The sequence below is a fragment of the Lissotriton vulgaris genome, chromosome 9 (genome assembly GCF_964263255.1).
Source record: "Lissotriton vulgaris chromosome 9, aLisVul1.2, whole genome shotgun sequence".
Classification (NCBI taxonomy): domain Eukaryota; kingdom Metazoa; phylum Chordata; class Amphibia; order Caudata; family Salamandridae; genus Lissotriton; species Lissotriton vulgaris.
The window spans coordinates 186759671-186786272 of record NC_141697.1 but is presented as its reverse complement, the minus strand read 5'-3'; the positions used below and the strand labels follow the sequence as shown (position 1 = coordinate 186786272).

The 26602-nt window shown below is 42.9% G+C and overlaps 1 protein-coding gene across 1 annotated transcript in view; it reads left to right on the top strand.

Moving 5' to 3' along the window:
* The window catches only part of MAP4K5 (mitogen-activated protein kinase kinase kinase kinase 5), a 577489-nt gene that overhangs the window by 37462 nt on the left and 513425 nt on the right, over nt 1-26602 (top strand). Inside the window, exon 2 of the mRNA XM_086937299.1 lies at nt 26355-26412. Within this exon, the coding sequence (XP_086793425.1) occupies nt 26355-26412 (58 nt within the window). The remainder of the gene's footprint in view (nt 1-26354; nt 26413-26602) is intronic.

The following is a 26602-nucleotide window of genomic DNA, read 5'->3' as shown; positions in this document are numbered from 1 at the left end:
GGAGTAGCATAATAAGCGTGTCCGCTGTCTTGACTGATCATGTCCTGGATTGGCGACCTGAATCAGAGGTGTTAGCTTATAGATTGTGCTACGTTATAGCAGTGAAGAGACCTTTCTTAATTCAGAAGGAGTGCTGTACCTACTAGCCACACGTTTGTAAAGTTCCACATATGTGTGATACTCGGACTCGTGTCCTGAAACCCCATGTGCGTGTCAAGTGTGTGTTTGTATATGTATGTGTGTGTTTGTGAGAGATGGATGTCATCAAGACTTCGTGCTATGGTTAGAGTATGATCAGTGGGATCCATTTTGGATTGCCCCTTGTTTGACATGGTACAGGCTGGAGGATGGAGGATGGAGTTCAGCTTTCCCAGACAGCCGTAGTGCATTACCTGTATTCCTGGAACTTAAGAGAGTGGGCCTAGACACTGAAGTGTGGGAGGATAGAGACAGGGCTACCTTGTAAATTCTGTGAGGACCTTTTAGACTCGGTCATTTGGTTGATGGCAGGATAATGGGGATGAGTTAGCAAGTTCTGTTAGGGTAGGGAAGTTTGTAGGTTGTCCCAGCCATTTTGTCCTCTCCCCGAGTACTACATTAGAAAGACTGATTGCAGCCCAGCGCAGATTGGTTACCCTTCATTTTGCACATATTGCATACTCCTGCTTGGAGCCACTATCATCACTACCTGTTGAGAGAGCCATCAGATTGCACAAAGTTGTCTCTGTACTACAACCAGAAAATGAAACGTGAAAAGGAACCACTCCAGACTGATTCTTGGACTTTAAATGGGGAGGATCAGCACCCGCCATCCAGAAAATCAGTATAAAGGTGGGTTCCAAACCCCACCCCTTGCCCCTTGTTCCAGTTCCAAATTCTTTTTGACCAAGGAAGGGAGTTCTCTGCAGAGTACTTGAAGTGCTGCTCTGACCGAGGACTAGTGCCTGCCTGACAGCCAGTCTACCAAAAGTCAGGACACATCATCTGCAGTCAGTTCAACTTGCTGGAGAACTTTGGGTCTGCATACCCCTAGAAGCAAGAAAGCATTCTGCCTGCTCCGAAAGGGAAGGAGTTTGCCTGGCCCTGCGGGAGTAGAGACTTTGCCCAGCTGTGTTCCTGACCTGTGGAGCACCGACAAGCATGCACTTATTACCGGGAGTATACCCAGTGCTAACCAGAGCTGTGAAGAGTCACCCGGCCTCATAGTGCAGTTCATGTGGTGAATGGCCTTAAGAATCAACACAACCACCCCCCGCCACAAAAGCTCAATAGTTTTGCCCAGCATCATATTGACATGACCAGAGGGGCCTCATTTGCTGCTGCTCTGACGTGCTGCGAGTCCTCTTTGGCCTGACAAACTACCATAGCATAGGACCATCACACCGGCCTGGAGGCCACAGCTCCTGAAGACTAGTGACCTCTGCCTGGATGTGCTTTTCATCCTCAGGAGTTTCATCTGAGAGGAGGGGCTGTTTCCCATGATCCCACTCCTGCTGGCTAAGACGCTGACTCTATGACCAGAAAGGGCTCATCACCAACCCCATACCGACCATGCCTGCCCCTTGGACAGGTGAATCAAGGCCTGTAATGAAAGACATAGTCTTGAACTCAAAGGATAGTTATGCACATTAGAAGAATTAAGGATTGCAAGCTTGTGAACTCTTTGCAAAATATAAACTGAACTGACCTGTAGGTTACGGAAGTTAGTAAACGACATCACAAGCCAATTGGTGAACTCACACCTATTCCAGTTCCTTCACATGATTTTTCCTTAGCTGCCAGAACACCATAGTCAGTGGGAACTATAATAATTGTATTCTCGTGAGGAGTTTAGAGCAGTTTATGGTGCTTTGTGCTTTTGTCTATGGCCTCTTGCACTGGTTGGGTCTTTGTACTGGCACGCTCAGCTTCAGCAGGCCGTGCCGTAGAGATGCACCAGACTCCGGCTTTGTTCTAGCATTGGTGAAAGGAGCAGCATGCAGCCACATGTCAGGAAGAACCGTAGGAGGGTTGGTGCTTGTCTGTCAACAGATATTCCATTTGCTGGAGTGGAGCCTAGTTTTAGAAGGCCAGTATTCTGCAGTTTAGCAGCAGCATATTCCCAGTCATGATCGGTGGACCCATGGATTTCTAAAATTCAATCAGTCCGTTTGAAGCAGAATGTCTCTCCATGTAAGAAGCTTGGTAGAGCAGGTCCTTGTTGGCTCATGGCTCAGTCACACACTACCTTCTCCAGAATCTGCTGTGGTGGCTGTGCTTGTGTATTTTCTCACACCCAAAGCTGAGCACCTTCCTCTGTGGCGGCGGCAACCACCATTGCACATTTCCTGATCACAGAAGACCATGTTAGCCATTACTTAAGAATAACCCTTATGACTAGTGCACCGGAGATGATCAAGGTCTGTTTTCCTTCCACACACTTTCCAGTATCTGTGATCATTATTGTAAATTGAGGCTACATACCTTTCACAAACATTCTCTTTAATTACACAAAAATGACCGCCAAGGAGGTACATTTGCCAGCGTTCACTGGACTCAATTGTCAAGGTGAGGTCAGTTGCCACTAAGCCTGGATGCAGGTTCTATTGCCCTGAGTCCAAATACATGTTTCTACCAGCCAGTACTTGTACAAAGGCATAGACTGGTGGAACAGGAAAAGGTTTACTCTACGAGGCAAAAGGGTGTGAAGACCAATAGAGCGCCTCCCGCATCTTAGGATGTATTAAAGACAATATGCGGTTGCTGATCATTTTATTTACTCATCCCTCTATGACATGACTCCTAATCCATGCACTTTTGTATTCATCCATCTGTGTATTCACTCACCTATTTATTCACACACTTAACCACACGTCCTCACTCATTTATGCACTCTCTCCCATTCGTCTGTGAAACCACTCGCCCCTTTGTTCATCCACACATTTATTCATCCATACATGTACACACTCATGTCCACCCACACACTGATCCCAGTGTGTGGGTGAAAATCAACGAAAATCGTTATTGTGGTGCAACATCATGTAATGGATAAAGTGGGAAGAGTTTGCAGATTAAAAGCTGTGAGAGTGATATCCATTTTAACTGATGGAGCTATATAACTCATTTAATCACTATTTTCTAGAGTTGTGAAAAGAATTCCTTCTTGCTAGATGTCCACTGAGACATCTGATAGACTGAACATTCTGTTGTATGTTCTAGTATTATTCATGAGTGATATTTCACATATCGTTTATATGAAAAATAAGTAAACATGTGTTTTCATGGTGTGTGTAATTGTTGAAGAAAGATGGATTGCAAGAACTTTGATATCCAGATTTTGGTCCAAAGTTTTTCGAATGTATTAAAAATAGGGAGTTCCCCCGCCTACAATTATTGGATATGCCTCATAAGAAGTGCCATGACTGTTCATTACTTCTGGGACTACGTGTGAGGTACCCTATTCCCATTTGCTTTTGGAAATTGTATGGTCAAGATCCTATACCTTATTGGATGCTCTTCCATGAAACTGTCCATGGATCTGAGATTATTAGCTTAGTGGTTTTTCATTCTGAGTTTAAATATAAAAATCAGTTCTTGAATGTTGTTGTGAGCGCTGTATGACTTACAATTTAGTGAATTTACTCAGACGAGAAGGCAGTTGCCATTGAATACAGACAGCACCCTGACGAAGGTTGTGTTTCACCCCTACAATCTTATTGTGACTACCGAAATGCGCGTTGGCGCATTACTGTCTATATTTAATATATTGTGTGCATTTGAATAATAATGTCTCTGAATTCTGTTGAAATACTATGTATGATTGGATGTGAGTTTTTCATTTTTTACCTGTTAATGTAGTTTTCTGTAGTTTTCTTGGCTAGGTATGTTCTTCTGCTTTCAATGTGACGCTCACAGAATGTCTGTATATATTGTGAATATAATAACGATTAGCCTTTTATGTATTTGATAAAAACATTTTCTATTGATGATGAATAAATCATGAAATGAACTTATCTGACTTATGGTTTCATAATACTGTAGATGTATTGCTTTTTTAGTAAATAAATTGGAGAAGTTTGTTCTTCTGTTTTTGTTACTGTGTATGAGGTGGGTGCATCACTTCACCCAGAAGGCAGGTGTGCCCTACAAAATGTCCGCCACTCCTATAATGGCGCAACGCCTAGCATACAAAATAGCACTCTTGTACAGCATCTGGGTTGAAGGTGATGAGGCATAAAAGTTTTCAAAAACGGTTGCCTCTTTCAATTCTTACCGTCAAGAGATTTACGATAATTAATCCATGATGGAATTGTGTAAAATGATTGAAAAGAAAAATGTGAGGTTTTATACTGCGTCGTAAAAGCATGCAGAAGTGTTTTGAAACATGGAAATGTGAAAACTTAAGCCAAGAGAGAAACAGATATTATTTACCTATGCATGTAATCACATGATTTGAGAAACAAATTTAATTAAGATCGAAAATGTGATGATGATAACTTTTATGAGGTATCAAAATTATATAATGCCTACATAAGAGCACATGCAAATATTAAAATGCTTAATCTAGCAATTACTGATAGTCTGAAGGCTAGCAGCCTATTCTAGTATTGAGTGATGAAAATGTGTATTTTAGAATGGAAACATAAATATTTTGTTTTGAAAATGATAAACATGCAAATAATGTTTGGTAGTGCCTAATAAGGACATGTAACTTCTAGAAGAAGAATAATAATTGAATTTTCTAAGAAAATTGAATTTATTATATTGATTTGTGTTTTATATTAATCATAACGTGGTAATGATTCAGTGAATTTTCATGTAGGCCTCAGATGCTTTTTTTCCTTGTTCGAAAATTTGAATCTAGCTGAAGTAGTCACTGTAATGCTGTGAGAACTGTTAATGAAGTTTCTTTCTTATGCATAAAGAAAAAGGGCTCTCTTGATTCAGCAACACTCTTGACAGAAATATATTGATAAAATTGCAAACCCAGAGAGAGCATGGGAATGGACAGACTGTGAACAAAGTGAAACTTCTTACTTAGGAGGAAAGGATAGAAATGTTAAATAATTGAATTTGATGAGTTTGCGAAAGGATTACTTAATGGTTCTGGAATTTTCAATGAGGGATTGATCACACCACGAACAGCCCACTGTGGATAACCAATGGAAATCATATTGGATTACAAGAATGGATACTTTGTGGGTGTAAACTAAACCTTTTGGAAGTATAAATGCCTCTTGGAGGAGGCGTCGGGGCTGGCTGCCATTGTCCTTTTTCCTGCCTGGCATGCTGTTGGACTGAACTTTGATTTCTCCTTAATGCCGAACGCATTTGAACTGAACTTTCCTAAACTGACTTGAATCTGCACTTACTGGCTGGTAAAGTGTGCAGGTGGTAACCTTTCGGTTGCAATGTTTTACTGACTCTTTCCTGTGGCACACTGAACTCCGATTCTGCCTTATTTGGATTGTATGATCTAAATGCTGAATCTCGATTTTCCCCAGGTTTTTCTTTTTTCCTTCCTAGGCAACCAGCAAATGTTTCTCCTTATTTTGAAACTGTATGATATTGTGTGGTTAATTTACTAATTGATTGTTATTAAATCTGATGCGAAATGCAATTTTATGTTTCCTGACCATTTAGATTGAGGCTTTAGATAAATGATTTACATGAACTAATCTTATCGTATTTAAGTCATTCTTGGAGTGAACCTCATGATCTTATAGTTTATATTTGTTGGTAATACCAGTGAATTGGTACATGGTATTTAGCATGTTTTTGGCATTTCTTATTCCAGGTCCCCATAAGGAATTGTCTCCCGTTCTCTGAATATCAAAGTGCTTGTTAGCTCATATAAAAGATCCATTGGAAAACCAGTGGTGGTAGCAGGTTATGTTTATGGGCCGAGCAAGTAAAAATTATCAGATTGGTAATTTAGTAGTGAAGAGAAATGTTTGCCCAGTCTTCCGCTGCACCAGAGGTTTGCCTGGTCTGTTGGCTTAGTGCAGTCACTGCATGGATCTGTATTTGACGGCATTGCCCTGGCAGCGTGACGACTCAGCATTTCATCTTGCAGAGGTCAATAAATTAATAGCATGGAGTTGGGCAACAGCAAGCAGTGATTATTCAACACTAATTTATATGGGTGAACTTGTGTGTTGCAGCCACATGTGCTGTATCTTCTGCAAGCTATTTTCGTGTTAAGTGATGGGATAGTGAAGAGGTCAAGTTTGGGGGGGTTGCAGTAGGATGACATGACTGCGGAGCTCCCTATGATGTACCAGTGGGGGTTAGGGTTAGGTGGTTACTCAGTAGGGCAGTCCCTACCACTGTTGAAAGTGCTATCCATTTTTTGCTTTTTACTGCAAGCAGACTATCCTTAGGGCTTTCCGACTGCTCCACAAGCAGAGGATCATGGCTTTTTGAAAGTTCACCTCTGTGTACATTTGTTTCCTTACAGGTCTTTCCAGCTCGCTGATTATCGTAAGTAAGTGCAGCTCTTCCAGTGTCACAGTTGGTGGAATGTAGTCCAGAAATGGTTTCAAATGTACCTGTTGCTAGTGAACAATCCCAATCAATGTAGCTCCTTTCTGGTCGGAGGACAGCATTTGTCTAGATTAGTTCAGATACCTTTCTTTCCTTAACCCCTTGCCTGCTGATGACGGAACCGCTCCGTCATCAGCTGCGGTGGCGCTGTGCTGATGACGGAGCGGGTCCGTCATGGCCCGCTCGGAGCGCCTGCGCGGCGCGAATTCCGCGCCTGCGCTGAGCGTTCCATTGAGCGGGCCATGACGGAACCGCTCCGTCATAAGCACAGCGCCACCGACGCTGGTGACGGAGCGGTTCCGTCACCAGCATGCGGCCGCCCCACCCCCTTAGCACTGCGGCGGAATAGCCGCCGCAGTGAAGGGGTTAAAAAATGCAACTGCATGATGGTACAGTGATTCCCGTATCAAACATACTTTAAGCATTGTGGGCATATGCATTCAGAAGTGCATGTGTCTGCCTATCATAAGTATGTTCAGCTGCCAGCAAGAACAGTTCAGTCCCATATAAGCTCGCCCAAGCCAAAAGGCAGCGGAGCTCTGTCGCAGGTCAATTCAATTGCCAGAGCGCCTCTTTGCGCAGCACAGATAGTACAGTTGCCATGATTTTGAGGTGAATTGCACTAAGTGACGCTGTGACTGGGCCCCCCTGCTCGCTCCAAGCCAACCATGCCTCCCCTTCTGTTACAACCACCTCTCTTCCTGACCGGCCTCTGCTACTACTGGTCCCATGGGGCGACTCAGCAATCCGCTATGACTGAGGGCAGCGACAGTGAGGGGACAGTAGACACAATCCGCTTGTGGGATAGCAGCCTCAGGCACGCCCCACCGATTGTGGTGACCCCCTCCATTGCAGCCCAAAAAACAATTCCTCTTCCCCTTATGAGGAATCACACACTGCCCCAATGATAGTGCTGTATGCAATTGAAAAGGAACTAGGTAGAACGCTATGAATGACACTTAAACAAACCAACAAGTGGGTGAGGGGCTGACCTCTGTGTATTGATGGTATAACAGCCCCTACCACACATTTATTTCTGCCACAAAATGAACATGAATAAAGACGAGAATACTCGTGCACCATGATTTAAGTACTGCCTCTGGACTAACCAATCAAACCCCAGATTTGTCAATGCTTACACACCATGCCAACGAAGACGCCATCCTCATGAGTGCAGATCTCCACAGACTGACTAGGGCCACTACTTGGGGTGGGAATGTTGCAGCAGGATGGGGCGTAAATTAATAGAAGACGATTCGCTATTCAGATGCGAACTAATAAGCTTTACGAGGCAGCTCAGGTTGTTTTGATACAGACCTAAAGTTGGTTGGACGGCAGAGCTGCACTGGAAGTGTGGGGCACCTGAAAGAGAGAGAGCACTGCATTTTAAGTTTTGTTTTTGAAAATCGTTCTTGGAAAGTAAAAGCAATATTCTGTGGATAGACCCACATCTCATATATAAGGCAGTCTATGCATTAGCCCCTCCCTTGGAAACGGAGTCTCTCTCATTTATGTGTGGGTCAGATGAAGAGGAGGCTTCTTCCGTCCAGTACTTCGTGAAGTTGGTGATTTGTCACTGTGCCGACTGCACAGAACCTCACTTATACCAGTTGTAGTAGACAATAGTATCTTTACTGTCCAGTATGGGTGGTGGTGGAATAATTTATTAACCGTATCAAATGCTTGCATGCACGGTAATTATGGTATACAGTAAATGTATTCAACGTTCATAAAGGAACTACTTTATGACGAGAAAACAAGCATACGCTAAAAAGTAGTGTTCATTGTTTCCAATTCTTGGCAAATACAAGCTTTTGATTATATTTGCACCATCGTTTTTACGAGCGTGTAATCAAATTAGTGACACTTGCAGTCAAAAGGTTATTTTTAAAGGAGATATAAAAACTGTTCAAATTATGATATAGAATTACTAGCAAGTTTAGGTGTTCTTTGGTGATGTCTGCGATAAAACGACAACATGTAGAAAGTACTGTTAAAGAAGCCACCACTTGCAACACTGGTGCACAGTAATCTTTAATTAAATCTGAAAGCATTGGCAGTGTTTTTGATTTTGGTCCAGCTGAAGAGGTAATAGTCCTTTTTAAATGGCATTCCTTAACCATTAATCTCCAGTCTAGTTGGCTGCCTTTGTCTTGGTAATGGATTGCTTTGCATTTTGTGGTTTCCCACAGCATCCCAGGAAATTCTTTCAGAAAGTTGGATCACTGTCTATTTTTAGGTCTTGCTTGCAGTCAGTTTTAACTGTTTGTTGTCGATTACCTGTTGTCTGAAATACAATATACATAGTGGGCTTTGGGTCAGCACCTTGCTCATGATTGGATGTCATTATTGCTTCTTACGGTTCCCTGCTCCTTATTCAATTGCTTTGGCCCCATTCTTGTTTTCTTCTCATCCCTGCAAAATGTCTTCTGTACGTTCTTTCGGATTGGATGGTGTGTATCATTTTGTTGTTGACTTGAGGGAATTTAGTTTTTTTTGCTTTTTTTTACCTCTCCGTGGGACCGGATTGCTTTACTCACACTCTTGCCCCTCTCCAGCTTTATTTTATTAAAATGCTTTTTCTGAGAGCTTTGCAATTAACGTTGCTACTGGGCTGCTCGCTTTTTTAGGTTTCGTCTGCACAGTGCTTGTGCTGTGCTTGAGAAATCTATTGTTTTTAATATAAACTTAAGAGACTTACATCTTGTCTCCTCTCTTTCCTGGCTTCTCTTTGATTCCTGTGTGTGGTGCCACTCACCTTTCCTCCATTTCTATTGGCTGTTGCATTTTTTTCTTGCATTTTCCAATGCTTGTTCCGCGTCTGCTCTCTTCTCTGTTTCCCGCTGCCGAAATACTGTTTACATCTGCTTTGGAGGAACTATATTTTCATAAAGTTTTGCCTTTTACTATTGCAGCATATTTATATAACAATTTATCTACCAGAGATAGTAAGTGATTTGCACAGAATCAAAGGATGTTGTGCAGTGCCGCCCAGAGTCGAACCGGGATCCACAGCTCTCGAATCGGCAGCTCTGGCCGCTGCACCACATCTTCTCCACTCCCGTGTTATCTGTCAGGGAGCTTTTTCCTACTCCTAGACTATTAGTGCTGAAAACAGTTCTTTATGCATTATATAGGTGAAACTGACCCATTACCAATGCTTGTTACATTTGCTCCTGTGTCATCAAACCCTGTCCTTTCCTCCATGTTATTTCTTTCTTCTCTTTTTATTCCGAATTCCATTTGCAAAGGTCTAGCCGCAGAACCCGGCTAGTGTGAGGAGCCTCCCGGCAAAATTTATTTTATGATTTACTGTTGCAGAAAGTTAGTCGTCCATCTTGGAACCGCAAGTTAAAGTAGAAAAGAAAGAAAAGAAACTAAATGACCGTGAGTTCATCATCCCACAAGCACAGATGGACATCTTGAAATGTTAGCACTATTCCAAGATGGGTGGCCACCTTGAAGTGGTTTTTAAAAACAAAATGCATTCAAAATAGGCAGTAGGTGTGTGTGGTGCATGCTTTCACACTCATGTCCTTGAACTTTTATATTAACTTTTTGCAACGAAAACAAGCATTAGTAAAGCCAGAAACTCGTTAAAAAAGGGGCGATTAAATGACTTTGTCGATGATTTTTTTTGTAATGTTGATGTTGAACCTTATGCTGGTGCCCAAATACACCTAAAGTTAGCTGCTGCTCACGCTGTTCCTTCTCAGTGTCCATGCTGGCAGCATTGTCATTTGTTTTATTTTAGTTTATTTGTTCTGGTAAATTGTACTAATTTGGTTCACTCCTGTTATTGTAGAAATATGCTACGATTCTAGGTTTGAAGAATAAAAAGCTCATGAGTACGAATCTTGTTTCAAATGTTTATATCATTCTTTCAAGTGCCCTGATGTGGTTACTTTGTTTTCTCATGCTACAGGATGATCACTGGGAATTCCATCTAGAAGATTACAAATGACATGATCGATGTTCGTTCTATTTCAGATGGATAACTGTGATTTTCCAGCTAGGGCATCTGTAATTGGTTCCACTGATGTGAGGACCAAGTCATTGTGCACCAGTTTTGACACCTGACATCCTTTTGCATTAGATGCCATGCCTTTTTATCTGTTGCAAGAAAAGTCACACTGCATGCTGCAGTTCGGTGCAGCATGCAGTAATACGTTCACATGTTATGTTATGTTATGTTATTTTAATTTTGTATAGCGCAAATTACCACTGGTTTCTAAGCGCTCAAAGAAGGAACAGGGCCCTGCATGACTGCTGGCAGGAGAATTAAACAGATGTCAGTGTTTTTCTGAACAGATGGGTTTTTAACAACTTTCTTAAGGAGAGCAGGGCTGATTCCCTACGCAAGGCCTCAGGTAGGTCGTTCCAGATCCGAGGCAGGAAGACCGAGAACGCTCTGCCTCCTTTGGTCTTGAGATTGTATCTTAGGGAGGCTAGTTTACATGCCTCTGTAGAGCGCAGAGCCCGTCCTGGCACGCACTTTTGGACTCGGTCCTTTATATATTTTGGCGCGTCTCCATAGAGGGCTTTATGGGCTATGCACAAGCTCTTAAAGTGCACCCGCTGTTCGATAGGCAGCCAGTGCAAATTATGCAGTAAGGGGGTGGCCCTCGTACGCCTAGGGAGGCTGAAGATTAATCTAGCTGCGTCATTTGGCACCACCTGAAGCCATTTCAAAAGCCTCTGCAAGATGCCTAAGTAAAGGGCATTCCCGTAGTCTAGCCGGGAGATAACACTAGCTGATACAATTGTTTGTAGGGCTGAAGTGGAGAGGAGTGGAACAAGTTTCCGCAGTTGCCTAAGTAGGCCCATGCAGTTGCCCACCCCTGCTGATACCTGGCTAGACATTGATAGGTCGGAATCTATCTTCAAGCCCAAGCTCTTTACTACTGGTGCTGGGGTGGTCGGTGCCACCCCTAATTCTGAGTGCCAGAACAGTTCACACCAAGGGCTATTTTGGACTGGCACAATGAGCACCTCCGTTTTTCTGGATTAATTTTTAACGAGTGAGCTGCCATCCAGTTAACCGTAAACCTGAGAAGGTTTCTCACCCATTCTTGTACCTGGCTGGTATGTTCAAGACGGACCAGGAGTTGGGTGTTGTCAGCGTAGTTACGACCTGGCACTGCCTGCCTGTAAGTGCCTCTACCAAGGGCTGCAAATAGATGTTAAATAGGAGTGGAGACAAGGCAGAGCCCTGTGGGACTCCACAGGTCAGGAAGCCCAAGGTCGACATCTGGTCACCCATTTGAACTCTTTGGGTGTGGTTGGTCAGGAAAGATCTTAACCACTGAAGTGCTTGCCCTTTATACCCAGATTCGACAGACGGCTCAGCAAGATGTCGTAGCTGACCGTGTCGAATGCTGCTGACAGATCTAATAAAATCAGAGCACTTGGATGTTTCTTATCGGCTTGGACTCTAAGCTCGTCGAGCACGGACACCATCACCAGCTCAGTGCTATGATGTGTCCTGAAACCGGCTTGTCGGGGATGGAGCAGATGATGGTCATCTAGATATTTTGCAAGACATTTCAGGACGTGTTGTTCTAATATTTTAGCAAGAAAAGGGAGCTGTGAGATGGGCCTATAGTTTTTAAGGCTGAGGCATCAGCCCCTAGCTTTTTCAAAAGGGGGGTGACCCTTGCTTCCTTCAACTTGGCTGGTAGGTAGCCTAGCTCTAAGAATTCGTTGAGTAGTTCCAGGGCCTGCTTTCCCACTCCCGGCAGGGCCATTTGAAAGAGGCTCGGCGGGCAGGGGTCCATATGCGAACCTGACTTGGTCTGAGTGGCCAATGAAATTAAAGTGGCCTGGCCAAGTTTTGGGAGGCTAGTCAACTGGCTACTCAGGCAAGGGGGGGCATGCTGGTCCAGGGCACTGGGATCTACAGGATATATGGTGATTTCAGAAACAATATCCCTAACTTTTTGAAGGAAGAACTCCTGGAAGTTATCACAAGTCTGCACATCTCCCACTGCGTTTTTGTCCCCTTTTTGGCTCAATTCCTTCAGTATTGTAAAGAACTCCTTTTGTTTATTTCCCGTCCGACTAATCCTAGCTTCATAGAATGCTGCCTTCTTCCCTAGGATAGCTGATTTATATGTGCCAAGGAGAGTTTTATAGGTTATTAGATCCAGTGGGTCATACCTAAGTCTCCACCTCCTCTCAGCTTGGCGAAGGAACTGCTTTTTTCCCCTTAAGGGCTCATCGTACCATGGGGCACCTTTCCCTTTATCTCTAACCGTTTATTTTCGTTCGGGCGCCAAGAAATCAAAGGCCTGACGTAATTGGGAAAACCGGCTGCACATTTGTGGTCCAGGTTATCCTCACTTTGCACAGGGACAGGGATAGAATGGAGTAAGGCAATTAAGGCATCTGCCTCGACGTTCTTCCATAGCCTGACTTTCCTCCACAGGGGTAGTGGCCGCAAGAGTGGGCTATCCATGGGGACCCAACATCTCATCAGCAAGTGGTCCGACCAGGCACAAGGACTGATGTCAGTTATCTGTGCCAGTGGTTTGGAGGACCAGATTAGATCTAGTGTATGCCCTTTAATATGGGTAGGTGTATTTACCAGTTGCACCCCCACCTTGCATGATTAGTAAGGCAGAGGTATGGATTTATTTTTATTCTAAAAGTCCAAGGGACCACTTGCTACATGCACCTACATGTTCTGTAAAATCCACTTGTCCTACTTATTCCCTACAAATTATACGGACAAACTGAGACACATCAACATTTTATTTGATCAAGGATGATAAACCATATCGGTGTTTAGCAATAAAGGTAGAGCAAATATTGATTGTGGTATCCCAATTTAGCCCTACGTACAGAAGTACAACTAAACATGAGTTTGCATGGCAGGCTGTTCTAAGACTAGCTATACTGACAATTGACCAGCTCTTGTTCACAGTGTGCAGGGCCGAGGACAGACATCACCCACTGGCTGTGCGAGGCATCCAGGTCATCCCCTGGCCAGTGGTAGAAGCTTTTTGACACAAAATCACTCTCAGATGACTCCACTTACAAAACAATTGTGAGACGGATCGAGATCCAACAGCTGTAGCACAGGCAATGCCTGTCTTGTCAGGATGAGCCTCACTTGTGCTTACTGCTCTGGTAAATCCCAAATCAGGCACATTTTAGGTAGACCTTTTGAAGGCAGCAGCCTGCCTGAAAAAAGAATGCATTTCTAAAAATGCCTGGAAGCCCTTTGAGCAGTAGCCATTCTACAAACATAAGACAAGAACTCTGCAAGCTAAGGAGCTTGCAGAAGAGGAGGGTTCTAAAGTTGATATAGGTTCTATAGCAGAGGGGTCCTATGTAGGTTCTGAAAGGCTAGATCCATTCCAGACATTCAGGATAACTACTTTATGTAAAAGAGTTCTAAAGTGATTAATTGCGTGTGGGTTTATCTCATGTGGTAATTCAGTGAAAATCGGGTATGCATTAGCCATTCCTAGAACCTACGTTGGGCACTTTTGGAACACCAGCCCAAGCCCTTACTACCACATGCTGTCCTAGTGCACTGGAGGCTCTGCTAAGTTTTGTAGCATGTCCTCGAGCGTTATTCGGTACTTGCACCAAATCGAGTAACGGATACTACAGCTACTCCAAATATCGATATATTAGTGTGGCATCCTGCATAAACTAGAAAACTGAAATTAATAAAGCTGTGGTCTGCTTAACACCTTGCCTGCAGCAGGAATTCCAGCCAGGTGCTGGACATTCCAATCACGGGCGGGGTCGTGACGGAACCCAACCGTCATGTGCACAGGCCACTCGTGGCTCATGTCGGCTGGGTTCCATCATGAGCATCGAAAGGGTTAAACAAAAATAAACAAGAAGTTGCTGTTGGCATGGAGAAAAAGGTGCTACCTTTTTATGCTACCTAAACTTGTCATCAGTAGAAATGTATTCAGTATTCCATGCCAGGCCCATGTAGTTCAGAGTTCATCTGACACCTTCTCTGCACCAAGCGCCGCCTGGATTGCAGCCACTTGGGGAGCTGGCCATCGAATATAAAAAATTGGCGAACAGGTTCTACGTAATACCCGTAGGGAGGGCCAATTTCACATTCAAGTGTGGTGAAACAGTTCTTAATCACAGGCTTTTTTTTTTTTAGGTTTTGCTTGCGCTGTGCTTGTGAAATCTATTGTTTTTAATATATGTTAAAAGGGGCTTACATCCCTCCTTCACTTTATATTGGTCTGTATGCTTGCCAGTTTACTTTAATCCATTGCTATTGGGGGTAGCCTGTTATCCCTTTGGTAACTCTCTTATTAGTTTCCCATGGCCTAACTACTCATTTCCATCCACATTAGTGGTTTGAACTTTTTTTCTTTTGGTTAACGCTACATACACGGTGTTATCTTTCCCTCTAATCACCTAATATTGCTATATTTTACTACTAAACAGACCGTTACAATTGCATTTAAAAGGGCCTTGATTTAAATGACGCAGCAGGTGCAGTGGCACCGTTGTCAAAAGCTCTAGGGACCCCACTAAACAGATTATTGGCAAATGTTACTACTAGACAGACAGTCACAAGTGCAGTTATCTAGCAGGCACTAGGATTATGATTACAATGGTGCAGCAGGTGCAGTTGCACCAGGACCAAAAATTGCCAGAACTCCTCTAAACACCAAATAGTCACAAGTGCAGTTACCTTGCTGGCACTAGGTTCATGATTTAAATTGTGCAGCAGGTGCAGTGGCACGGGCCCAAAAGCTGTGGAACTATTGTTCTTATGCACAGTGTTTGCTGTTTACCACTATTTATCTGCTTCTTGATGCACACATTTAAAACATGCTTGTTTTACTCTGCTTTAGTGGGTGGAACTTTTAACTAAGTTTCACATTCTTTACGATATTGTTCCACAAATAAAATAGCATTTTGTTTTCTGTGTCACATGTTTGTCGCTAATATGTTTTTCTTCTGTGACATGTTTGTTGCTGGCGTGTTATGTAGCATAAACCCGAACAAAATAATTGCAATGCTTTATGTGTGCATGCTCTGTGGTGCTCAGAACAGATAGTTTTAACCTGCTTTATCTGTTGGGACAGTTTCTGTATAGCATTATGGCACCAGACCACTGCGACAGTGTCTTGGATTGTAAACACGGTCATGTGCCTGTTCTAAATGTATTCCTCAAATTTTGTGATTGTAACCTGTTCCTTCTACTGGCCAGAAAGGGAGGTTGTATTGTTTCCATAGCAGTGAATTCGAAAATTCCAGCTGCTGGTCATTGCTGTTGCATTGCGTCAAAGCTTGTCTTTATGAGCAAGCATATTTGGTGATTGTATGGGATTTGTGGTGCTCTTTTTTTTTGGAAGGTATCTATTATTTGGGAATACTTTTAAATTAAAAAAACAAGACATTTTTTTCTTCTTTGGTGTGAGTTTTCCACTTTTTTAACACCGAGCATTTAGCTTAGTAAGCTGGTAAGTTGTAAGACTGTCTTTTTTCAAGCTGGCCTTTTGTGTGTAGATTATATTGTTCTAGCACTAAAAACATTTTATATGGTTTGCTGTATTTTCCATTGGCCATATGAATAAGCAACGTGGAAGTTGAGCGATATTCTGTAAACTGAAGCAGAAGTTATTTCCTAATGGTGAGAATTTTGTCTTTCATCTTTCCGTGGATGTAAAATCCATTCATATGTATTTGAATACTTTTAATGCATGGTATATTAGCTTAATAATTGTTGGGTTTGAGTTGTCCAAAATAATTTAACCCCTTGCGTGCGTTTGTCCGCAAATAGCCGTCGCGAGCACTACAATGGTTGTGCTGCGCATGCCCGTTGGCCGACGCGGCCCCGCCCGCGCAATTGAATGTCCGCAATTCCGCCACGGTAAATTGGTTAAACAGCCTCCTGTATTTTTGTTGTTATGTAATGTAAAGAACACCGACTGCACATTCTTAAAACAGGCAAAGTGCAGTTATGTTTATGTTTACGAGATTTGTATAGCGCGTAAATACCCTGGGGTGTCTCGCGCTTGTAGACTGAGAATGTGGACAAGGAAAGCGCTGGAATAATGAATTATTGATTAAAAAGCCAGGTTTTTAATTATCTCTTAAAACAGGCAAAGTGCAGTTATCTAGCAGGCAGTAGGGTCATGATTTCAGTGGTGCAGCAGGTGTAGTGGCCCCAGGGCTTTTTATAACAAATTTCTTGGAAAAAAATACAGTATTTGTTACAACATACAAACCTCAACGTTTGTAGCACAATAATTGAAAACGTCAGTGTACTGTTTAAATAAAGAAAAATTGTACACCTTAAGTAACACAATGACATTGCAAGGGCAAATATTTACTATATGCTCATTAATGTTTTAGAGTATGTTCATGTTTAAGTTTTTTTGAAATAATAAAAAATGTGCAGGACAAAATGAAGAAAACTCCGTAAGAGACATCTGCAATAAAAAAAATTGCCCATCTCAATAAAACAATCTCACTTTCAGTGTGTTTCTTTAACTTATATTGCACAATTGCTAAAATGCTCATTTGAAAAATGTAAAGTTAATTTTCATCTGTTTATTGTAACAATGCACAATACACAAGCAAAACCTTTCATCTAGTTTTCGTAATCTTGTTTTTTATTTATCTCCAAAAGTAGCGCTTACGCTGTACTTGTACGGTTTTTCATCCACCCATTACCTATGCTCCCCATAGCTGCACCACTTTTAAGCCTACTTATCGGGTACATTTTTTAAATCTTTTTCCTCCACCATTTACTTATTCTCCCCACTTTATAATACCACTAGTAACATCACAACATATTGCATTTTTGTACATAAATAAGTCATAACACTTTAACAGAATTTCTGTACTTTATATTGTACAACTACTCCACAAGCTACAACGTACAGTAAAAAAAAGCTATCCGAGCGGACACGCTGCTCATGAACAGGGGACTCCTTAAAACATAATCGAACTGGCGAAAGCCACCTTGACGGAACAGGAGTCATAACTAGACAGACAATTTATACGGATTTATTACAACGGATGACCCCCGTAGAACCCATATGCGGGTTGGAATTATCACCGCATACTACTGAAGAGAAAAAAAAAAAAACAGATCTGGAAATAGCCTTGAAAAAGTCGGGGGTTACATTCCCATATACGACGAAACACGTGTCTGCTGTATGAGAGTTTCCAGTGAACGGAAATAAATTTGAACCTGATTTACAAGAACAAGAACTCATCGTTACTATATTGGAACAACTGGTGGAAACACTTGCATATATAGCAATACTGTAATTTACGTTTGCTAAGGAGCATTGCAGTTTTTCTCGTGCATATATATCACAGTTCAGGTACCAGAGAAGAGAAATGATAGTGTTCCCTGGGAGATTGGTAACCCACCCTCTCTGATAGAACAGCAGCGCCCCGTTAATGTCCTAGGTTTTTCAACATCGGTCCTTAGAAGGGGGGAGGGGTTCATCCTCCTGCTGTACAACCCGCAAGCCTTGCAATGTACCCAGGTTTTACTGTTTAAATAAATAGAAAGGGGGCATCAGTAGAAAAGCAAAGGATCATAAAGATGCAAGAAATCCAGAAAGGCGTGAGCTGGTTGCCATCTGCTCTATCCTTGACAACCCTCAAAGATGAAAAGCAGCTCAATCTAGTGCCAAGGAATGGAGAGGCTTAACCGTCTGCTTATGGAATATGGGAGGTCTGCATTCTAAAATCGAGGATGCCTCCGTAGTGGAATTTCTGAGCTCATTTTATATAATAATGATGCAGGAAACCTAAGCTCAAGTCAGTTTCCCCCTCATAGGTTTGTTAAACATAGTAAACTGTCCCAGAAAAACTGCTCATGCGGAAGAGGAAAAGGTGGCCGGGCTAATTTGACTGTTACAATCACAGAATTAACCACAAACCAACCTTGGATTCTGGCCCTGGTCATGAACAGTTGGGCTCAGAAATCAGGCGAACCGCTGCTGCTTGTAAATGTTTACATTAATCCAAAGAGGACGGCTGCAAGAGTGGATACGTTTATTGCAAATATGTTGCAGTTAAAAACATGTCAGCAATCATGTTTCTAGTAACGTGAGACTTTAATTTAAACTTGTTTCATCAACCAAGTGAAGAGCAGACCGAGGCATTTGGGTCCCTCCCAGACCAAAGTCTGCCACGCTGTATGCGATGAGACAAGATTGTGGAAAAATTAGTAAGAGCATGTGAGCTAGCCAGCCTCATCATCCTGAATGGCCACCTGCTAGGTGACATACCGCCAACTTTGACTAGGTCATCCAATAAACCTGTCTCCTACTTAGATTACACGATGGTAAACCATCCATTACACAATGAGATGATGGATTTTAGAATCATCCATCGTCAAGAGAGTGATCAGTATTTGCTGCAATGCTAATTGCTTTTTCAAGTAATGATAATAGTTTTAATTAAGAAATAAACTAGATTTTGAGTAACTGACATATAGGGTGTAAGCAGTTTGACTGTTACATCACTGACCTGCCACAAAATATGGCACGGGCATTCCTAGCCAGTATCCTGGACCCTCCTTTCCCCCTCAGGCAGGAGATGTCTGTTTAGTAGTTGTGAAGTTCCTGAATACAGAGATAATTGGAGGATCTATCTGTGCCTGTCTATGTAAACCAAGCAACAAGATTGCTTGCAATGGGTCCATTGGGCATTCAATCTGGCGGCATTGGCAAATCCAGGTAGCAAATTCCTCTGATCAGAGTGGCACTAGGGTAACATGTATTGGCCTTCATGGATGATCAAACTGGGGCTCTTTCAAAGTCATTTATATACATTTAAAGAACTAGTTAAAACACGAGTGCTCATTAGTGATCCTCCTTTTCTGTCACAGCTAGGAATTCACATTCGTTTGTCTAAAGTCTTCGAACTGTTTCATAGAAATCCACCATCTGGAAAGCAAGAATGCAATTTTACTTCACTGTATATCAGAAGTTGTTTGATTAACGTTATTGGCTGAACAACTAGGGAGCCGTAATTGAAGCGAGAGGGTGACTATGTGTGTGTTGGTAAAGGGGAGTTGGCACTTCTAAAAGAATCTCTTGCTGTGGCACTCAACAACTCTTATGTTTGCGAGTGTGCGAGAAATAGGCGTGAGACTCTTGAACTGTGCTAAAAGCGGTTATAGGCAAACCAGAAATACTGCTGCAGTTTACAAGACCTTTTTAGTTGTAATTTTGCTTCTTCCTGAAAAGATTTGCCAGACAGTTTACCTTTCAGACTTGGTGCATGTAGATATTCCATTCTGGACTTTACCCGAATTCTATCTACTGAAACGTTTTGGGAAGTTACAAGCTTCCAAGTATTCGAGATATTGAAGCTGACTCCTGGTCGAACCTCTTGGGAGCATATTATTCTCCCACGTCACTGCTACCGATCCGAATACATGATGTTTCCTAACTTGTGCACGACTAGTGCAAGGAGCTACAGTGCAAATGAGTGCCATTTTCAACAGAAAAGAAATATATATATTTTTTACTTAAACCTACTTGGAGACACCGGATTACTTACAGAATGGAGTGATGTCAGCCATGCAAGTTAAAAATGCAAAATAAAAAAACTGTCTTGTTGGAAACCAGATTGTGGGCTGTTCAGAACTGCTTGCGCACTGATTTTGGGCAACATTTTCTTAATGGAGAAATAGTTTGGTATATTTTAAAACATGGATTAAGTATTTGGGAGCTGAATTAAAGTAAGAAAATCTAGATAACTTCGGTGCAAGTTAGTTTTACTTCATCTCTAATCTAGGAAAAGTCTTATCTTATTCAGGTAATGGAAATAAGTTCTATTAATTAAAATTATTTCTAAGTACTTTTGGTCATGAAAATCCTTATACTTAGCTGCTTTTGTGGCTACTTGTGTGTTTTTCATGATCAACTCCCATCTGTAATTTGTATAATCCCCCTGCCACCACCCAGATTGGTTGAGGTGTTCAGGATTGCTGTACTGGTCCGTGAGTCCTGTCTGGTATACCGGAACATTGACAGGGTATAGAGTTCTTGCAATTGACATCAGACATCCAGAAATGCGACAAGAGAACAGAACCTAACATAGAAGAGGCAGGTAATTCGGAGTCTATTCCCTGTGAATGAGATCCATTAACAGAGCAAACAAAGGCTAGATAAAGATTGCCTAGAACGGTCGTGCTCACAGAGGAAACCCAATTAACTTTGAAAATAATTGTTTACCAAGTAAGCTGTAAGTGAATTTAAGTGAATAGATTTTGGATGAACAATGCAAATACATGTAATTTTGAATCAATAAACACACAATAAAAAGCAAAGGAGTGACCATATTAATGTGGCACAACCTTTTTTGATTGCTTTCACCACATATAAAAAATACACAACGAAGGAGTCCATGTTTTGTTTGCATCTGTGGCTTCTTTGACTACCGGTACAAATCCATATTTATTTCAAGACCGTTGCGATAACAGGGATCCAGTCTGATGTAGAATCTGTCTTTATGTGCACATAGTCCAGTGATCTGAAATACACATGCTCTGTTAAATTGCCCACAGCAGTAGCCAGCGTCAATCAGTTTGGAGGCTGATGTTTTTGTGCCAAGAGGCACTAATCTTTGGAACGCCCCATAGGTAGAGCTCATGTATCATACTAATCCGTAAGATCTGCGCATTGTTTGGGCAACATAAACTAGGGGCTTGATGCAAAGACTGATCCTGGACTCCTCGTCAGGGGTAGTAAGCGCTATATAAATGCAATTACAATACAATTACAATACAGTGAGACTTTTTCCAATATTATTTATTGAAATGAGCATATTCTTGCCTAAAATACGTGTGCTGTAATGATTAGTAGACCGAGGCAGATAAATGTAATTACAAGCACCAAAACCGCAAAGAGTAGATCTTGTTCCACCATGGTGCTAAACAGTTTATATATGCAGGCATATTAACAAGGCAGTAATCTAGAGTACTACCATGTGAACCCTACACTAAGCGTACCTATAGTGTGTGTAGGTGTAGAGCCAAGCATCCCCCCCCCCCCCCCCAAGGGACCATCCAACCTCATTACCTTGTGGAAGAGAATGAGAGTCCCGTCATGGTTACGAACTGGATCCCCCTCCCGAGATGTCAGACCCCTGCATGGTGAATTCTCCGCATGCAAGGACCTCTGGTGTCATCTGGAGTGTGTCCCCTGCTAATCTATCAGGATACTCATATTTTATAATAGAAAGCAGCCTTGCAATGTGCGTATAGATCTGTGATGATATGGATATATAGATAGCCCTGTCACCCCTGGATGAAAATAGAGATGGCATTTGTACACAGTGCGAAAAGAGACCTTGTAAATGATGTTGAGGGCAGTGTGATAATGTGCGAAGCTAGATATGTAACCAGTTTAGTTTCAGGGAAACTAATTCAACATTTTCGCACACGCAAAGATGTGAAAAGGCTTACTGCTGAAAAATAGGACAATGTAAGAAATAAGGTGCTTCGGTACATAGGCCTAACTTGGGAATATAACACTACTTGACATTCCTAAAAATTCTGGAAAATACACTGTCAACAGTCAGCATGCCATGATATGAGGGTAGTCCATCGTTTTTATTATGTGAGAGTTTATGGAAGACTCCGCCAACGTGACACCTTGCTCTGAAGTAGCTATAGGCAGAATCGTCCATGCCTCATAAAATTGCAAATATTGTATTTTATTCGAATCTTTAAGGTTGTAAATCAACTCATGTGTGGGTAAGACAAGTAATTCGAGGAGGTTAGGATAAATATTTTTTTGGGGTGGGCGTAATTCGCTTATCTGCTTTTTTGTAAATAAGTGAAATTATGGGAAAATTACAGAAAAATGACATGTAATTATGCAGCATGAAAATCCGTAGTTTTGTGCTGCTTTAGTACAAAAATGTTTCATGTCAATTTTTGGAGTGAGAATGCATTTTGCGGTAAAAATGTAGCACACAAATTACAAGTGGTGTGAGTAACAGCTGCTCTTGTTCTGTCAGTTCACTTTTTGTGCGCACATGCAGTAAAAGATTACTGTGATTTTTATGTAATAAGCGTAACGCGAAAGTCCCAAAATGACATCAACCTAACTCAAGTGATCTGAAAGAAGTAATAAAAATAGATACAACTCGCATTTACAATGCAATGGTCTCAGCATTGTTAAAGTTAGAGCTATTGGCATTGCTCATGACATTATTTTTATTTATGTTTTTGTTTTTTAAACATATAAATCAATAGCATTGTCATTTACAATGCCAATAGCTTAATCTCTTGCAAATGTGAGACCTATTGCATTTGCACCCACACCTAGAGCCACACACACAGAGCCACCCACACGCACACACAGAGCCCAACACACACACACACACACACAGACATCCCTCAGTCTAGATCAGCCACACGCCCATCTCTGCCCAGTAACGCCCCAGGGAACAGAGGCAAGAAAAAAACGATCAGAAGCAGGGAACGATCAGAAGCAGGGAACAGAGGCAAGAAAATCGAGCACAAGCATGAAACAGAGGCAAGAAAATTGAGCAAAAGCAGGGAACAGAGGCCACGGAGCCCCCCACACACACACAGAGCCCCACACACACACACACAGCCCACACACACACAGACATCCCTCAGTCTAGGTCAGCCACACGCCCATCTCTGCCCAGTAACGCCCTAGGGAACAGAGGCAAGAAAAAATAAGCAGCTCCCCCAAAAATTTAAGTTTTACAAAAACCAAGAAAAAACAAAATTCAGCAAAGGCAAATGGCATCTAGCCAGCGCCGGACCTACTAGTTTTTCCAATGCCTGCAATTGTGAAAAGTAAATATACCAATCCAGATATGACTGTTTCCACAACACATCAAAGGATAAGAGATACCACTAAATAATGGAAAAGTTGGAATCAGCCCAAGGGAGACCTCCGTTCTTTGCCTGCATGATGCGCAACATGCTATTGATGGCTGCGCGGGGTCTCCAACACTGGGGACTTCCATTATGGGGGATGTGGTAGTCCAGGTTCACTAGAGGAGCTATCAATGAGGCTGATTAAAGACTGCCAAACAATAGGAGGAAAAGGAAACTGGGTATAACAAAGCATCAGGTACACACAGAAACATTAAAAAAAAGCAAGCATAACGAAGGAACGGGGGGGCTGAAAAGCAAGCAGAACGGGGGGGCTGAAAAGCAAGCACAACGAGGGAACAGGGGGCAGAAAAAGCAAGCACAACGAGGGAACAGGGGGCAGAAAAAGCAAGCACAACGAGGGAACAGGGGGGGCAGAAAAGCAAGCACAACGAGGGAACAGGGGGCAGAAAAAGCAAGCACAACGAGGGAACAGGGGGGGCAGAAAAGCAAGCACAACGAGGGAACAGGGGGGGCAGAAAAGCAAGCACAACCAGGGAACGGGGGGCAGAAAAGCAAGCACGACCGGGGGGGAGCAGAAAAGCTAGCGCAACGAGGGAATGTGGGGGCAGAAAAGCAAACACAATGAGGGAACAGGGGGGGGGGCAGAAAAGCAAGCACAACGAGGGAATAGGGGGGCAGAAAAGCAAGCCCAACGAGGGAACAGGGGGGCAGAAAAGCAAGCACAACGAGGGAACAGGGGGGGCAGAAAGGCAAGCACTATGAGGGAATAGGGGGACAGAAAAGCAAGCACAGCGAGGGAATGGGGGCAGAAAAGTAAGCACAACGAGGTAACGGGGGGCAGAAAAGCAAGCACAACGAGGGAACGGGGGGGGGGGCAGAAAAAGCCCTCTCACCTGCATTGTAGAAGCAGTCCAGCACGCCGGTCTCCCCGAAGGGCAGCATCTCCAGGCGGACGCCGGCCCCCTCGCACGCCTCCCGCAGGCTCTCCACCGCGGCGCCCTCGCAGGCCTGCACCCCGGGGCTGGCCCACTTCACCACGTACGCCACGGAGGTGCTTATGCACCCGGGCGAGGGCAGGCAGGGAACAGAGGCAAGAGTTTTACTGAAAAATCTAGGCCAATGGAAAACGTGTGCCCCGTATCACCTCTCCATTGAAGCAGTGGATACGTGTGGCATTAACATGAAAAAGACTGGAAGGCTCAGCAAATCACCCTGAGAATACGACACCCAGTCCAAGCTCTCCACACCAACTTCCTACTGACCCACCAGTGGATAGTTTAGAGGGATGTATGACATTACAACGCATGCTTTTACCACGCATGCCTTTACAACGCGGTTTTTACATCGCAAACTATTACAACGCTTAGCGCTTTGGGGTGCTGGATAGTGAAAAGTTTAATTTACTATTCCAACACCAGTCCCCGTGGACACTAGGGAAGGTGTTGGATAGTAAATTAACCTATTCCCTATCCTAGAGCGCCCCCCAGCGCAATGCGTTGTAATGGTTTGCGTTGTAAATACCGCCTTGTAAAGGCACTGCGTGGTAAAAGTTGCATTGTAAAGGTTGTTCACCAGTGTAGAGCAACCATGCATGGTTCAGAGCAAGCCAGTGAAGCATTTTGCATCCAGGGTCTCCTACCTTGGCGTTGTCAGTTTGGGTACAGTTGTCCCCATTGCAGTAATACATGCTGCTAAGGTAGAGAGGCTACGGCTGGATACAGCTGATGTTCCACCCTTCTCTCCAGGCCACACCGAGTACCCACAATCGAGCATGGAAAAGGAAACAGGACAATAATACAGCACAACTACTGCCGGTAGCTAACCGGACAGACATCTTGGAATGGCAGATAATTCAGAATTACTGCGGTCAATGTCGGGAAAGAAACAAAAAAAAAAAACAGGACTGAATATTTTATCCTTAGGATGGAGCCACATTCGGAAAAAAAATGATCTGAGATCAAATATGAAAACATCTATTAAAATATGTTTTAAATATATAACATAATTTAAAATATTAGGGACGCATCTTTTTGCTATTACTGACTCCAGTGTAGACGATAAACTTTTATTCCAGAGTGACTAACCGGTGATACGAATGAAAAAGACTACTTCTACCCATTTCCAGTGAGTCTTCTGCCTATTCGTCGAAGCTCTGCCTGCTGAATGTACAGGAAAAAAAACAGCCCAGCAACAGGGGAGGGGGCATGCGCGATGTCTTCGTTGTCAAAATGTAAACAAAAAAACCATGATTGCGTGTTCAAGTGCCAGCCCGGCTAAAAGATCGCCATCAACGGCCTGATCTCGACGAGGGAACTAAGCCAAGCAGATGAGGCAAGAGCCAAAACGGGGGCGCCTTCGGCAGCCAGACCATGGAGGTGGGCAGGGGAGTGAAATAGGCAGTAGAGCCAATGCGCGGCTAAATAATTAAATTAAGAAGCCACGGAAGGCTTAACAAGCGCCACCATGTTTCTCCGAGGCGAGGCAGGAATGCCTCGGAGAAACGCAGCGTAATTTTTGGATTTGAGGGCGTGTTTTATTTCTCTCCTCTTCCCATTGGCTGGAATGTAGAATTCCAGCCAATGGGAAGAGGAGAGAAAGAAAAGAGAAAGACGCGAAAAAACACGCCCCCGAATCTGAAAAAGACGGGGCTTAAATGGAGTGACACCCCTCTCCTCTAATGGCTGGCCTCCGTTTAGGAAGCCAGCCAATGGAGAAGAGGGGCGGGTTGAAGCCCCCTACTCTAAGACATAAGATCTCGCCGGCGAGACTGCGCAAGCGCAGCCTACACAGGCCGAGACCTAAAAAGGCCTACTTTTTGTATCGATTTTTATTACTTCTATTGCGTTCTTTCATTACCGCGAGATAAGCCACTCGCTAAACTCTCTTGCCAATAACGTACTTTTATACATGTTTACAAAGTGATTTAAATTCACTAAATTATAGTTTGTGTAACCTACTGTTGTCTTTTTTTTTTTAGGCCAGAAATCTACATTCAGGGGAGATGGCTGCAGTTAAAATTATCAAGCTTGAACAAGGTCAGTCTTAACTTTTAGCATCCAGTATTCAATAGTTCACGTACAATGCTGATTTCATTTTGGGTGCTTTTCCTGTAAGAGATGTATGTTATGAGCTGCTAGGGAAATAATCTGGTAAACCACCGGAAAAATAAAGTACTCATTGTTTATATTAGCAGATCACGGTGCCGAAAGAGTGCAATATGATCCC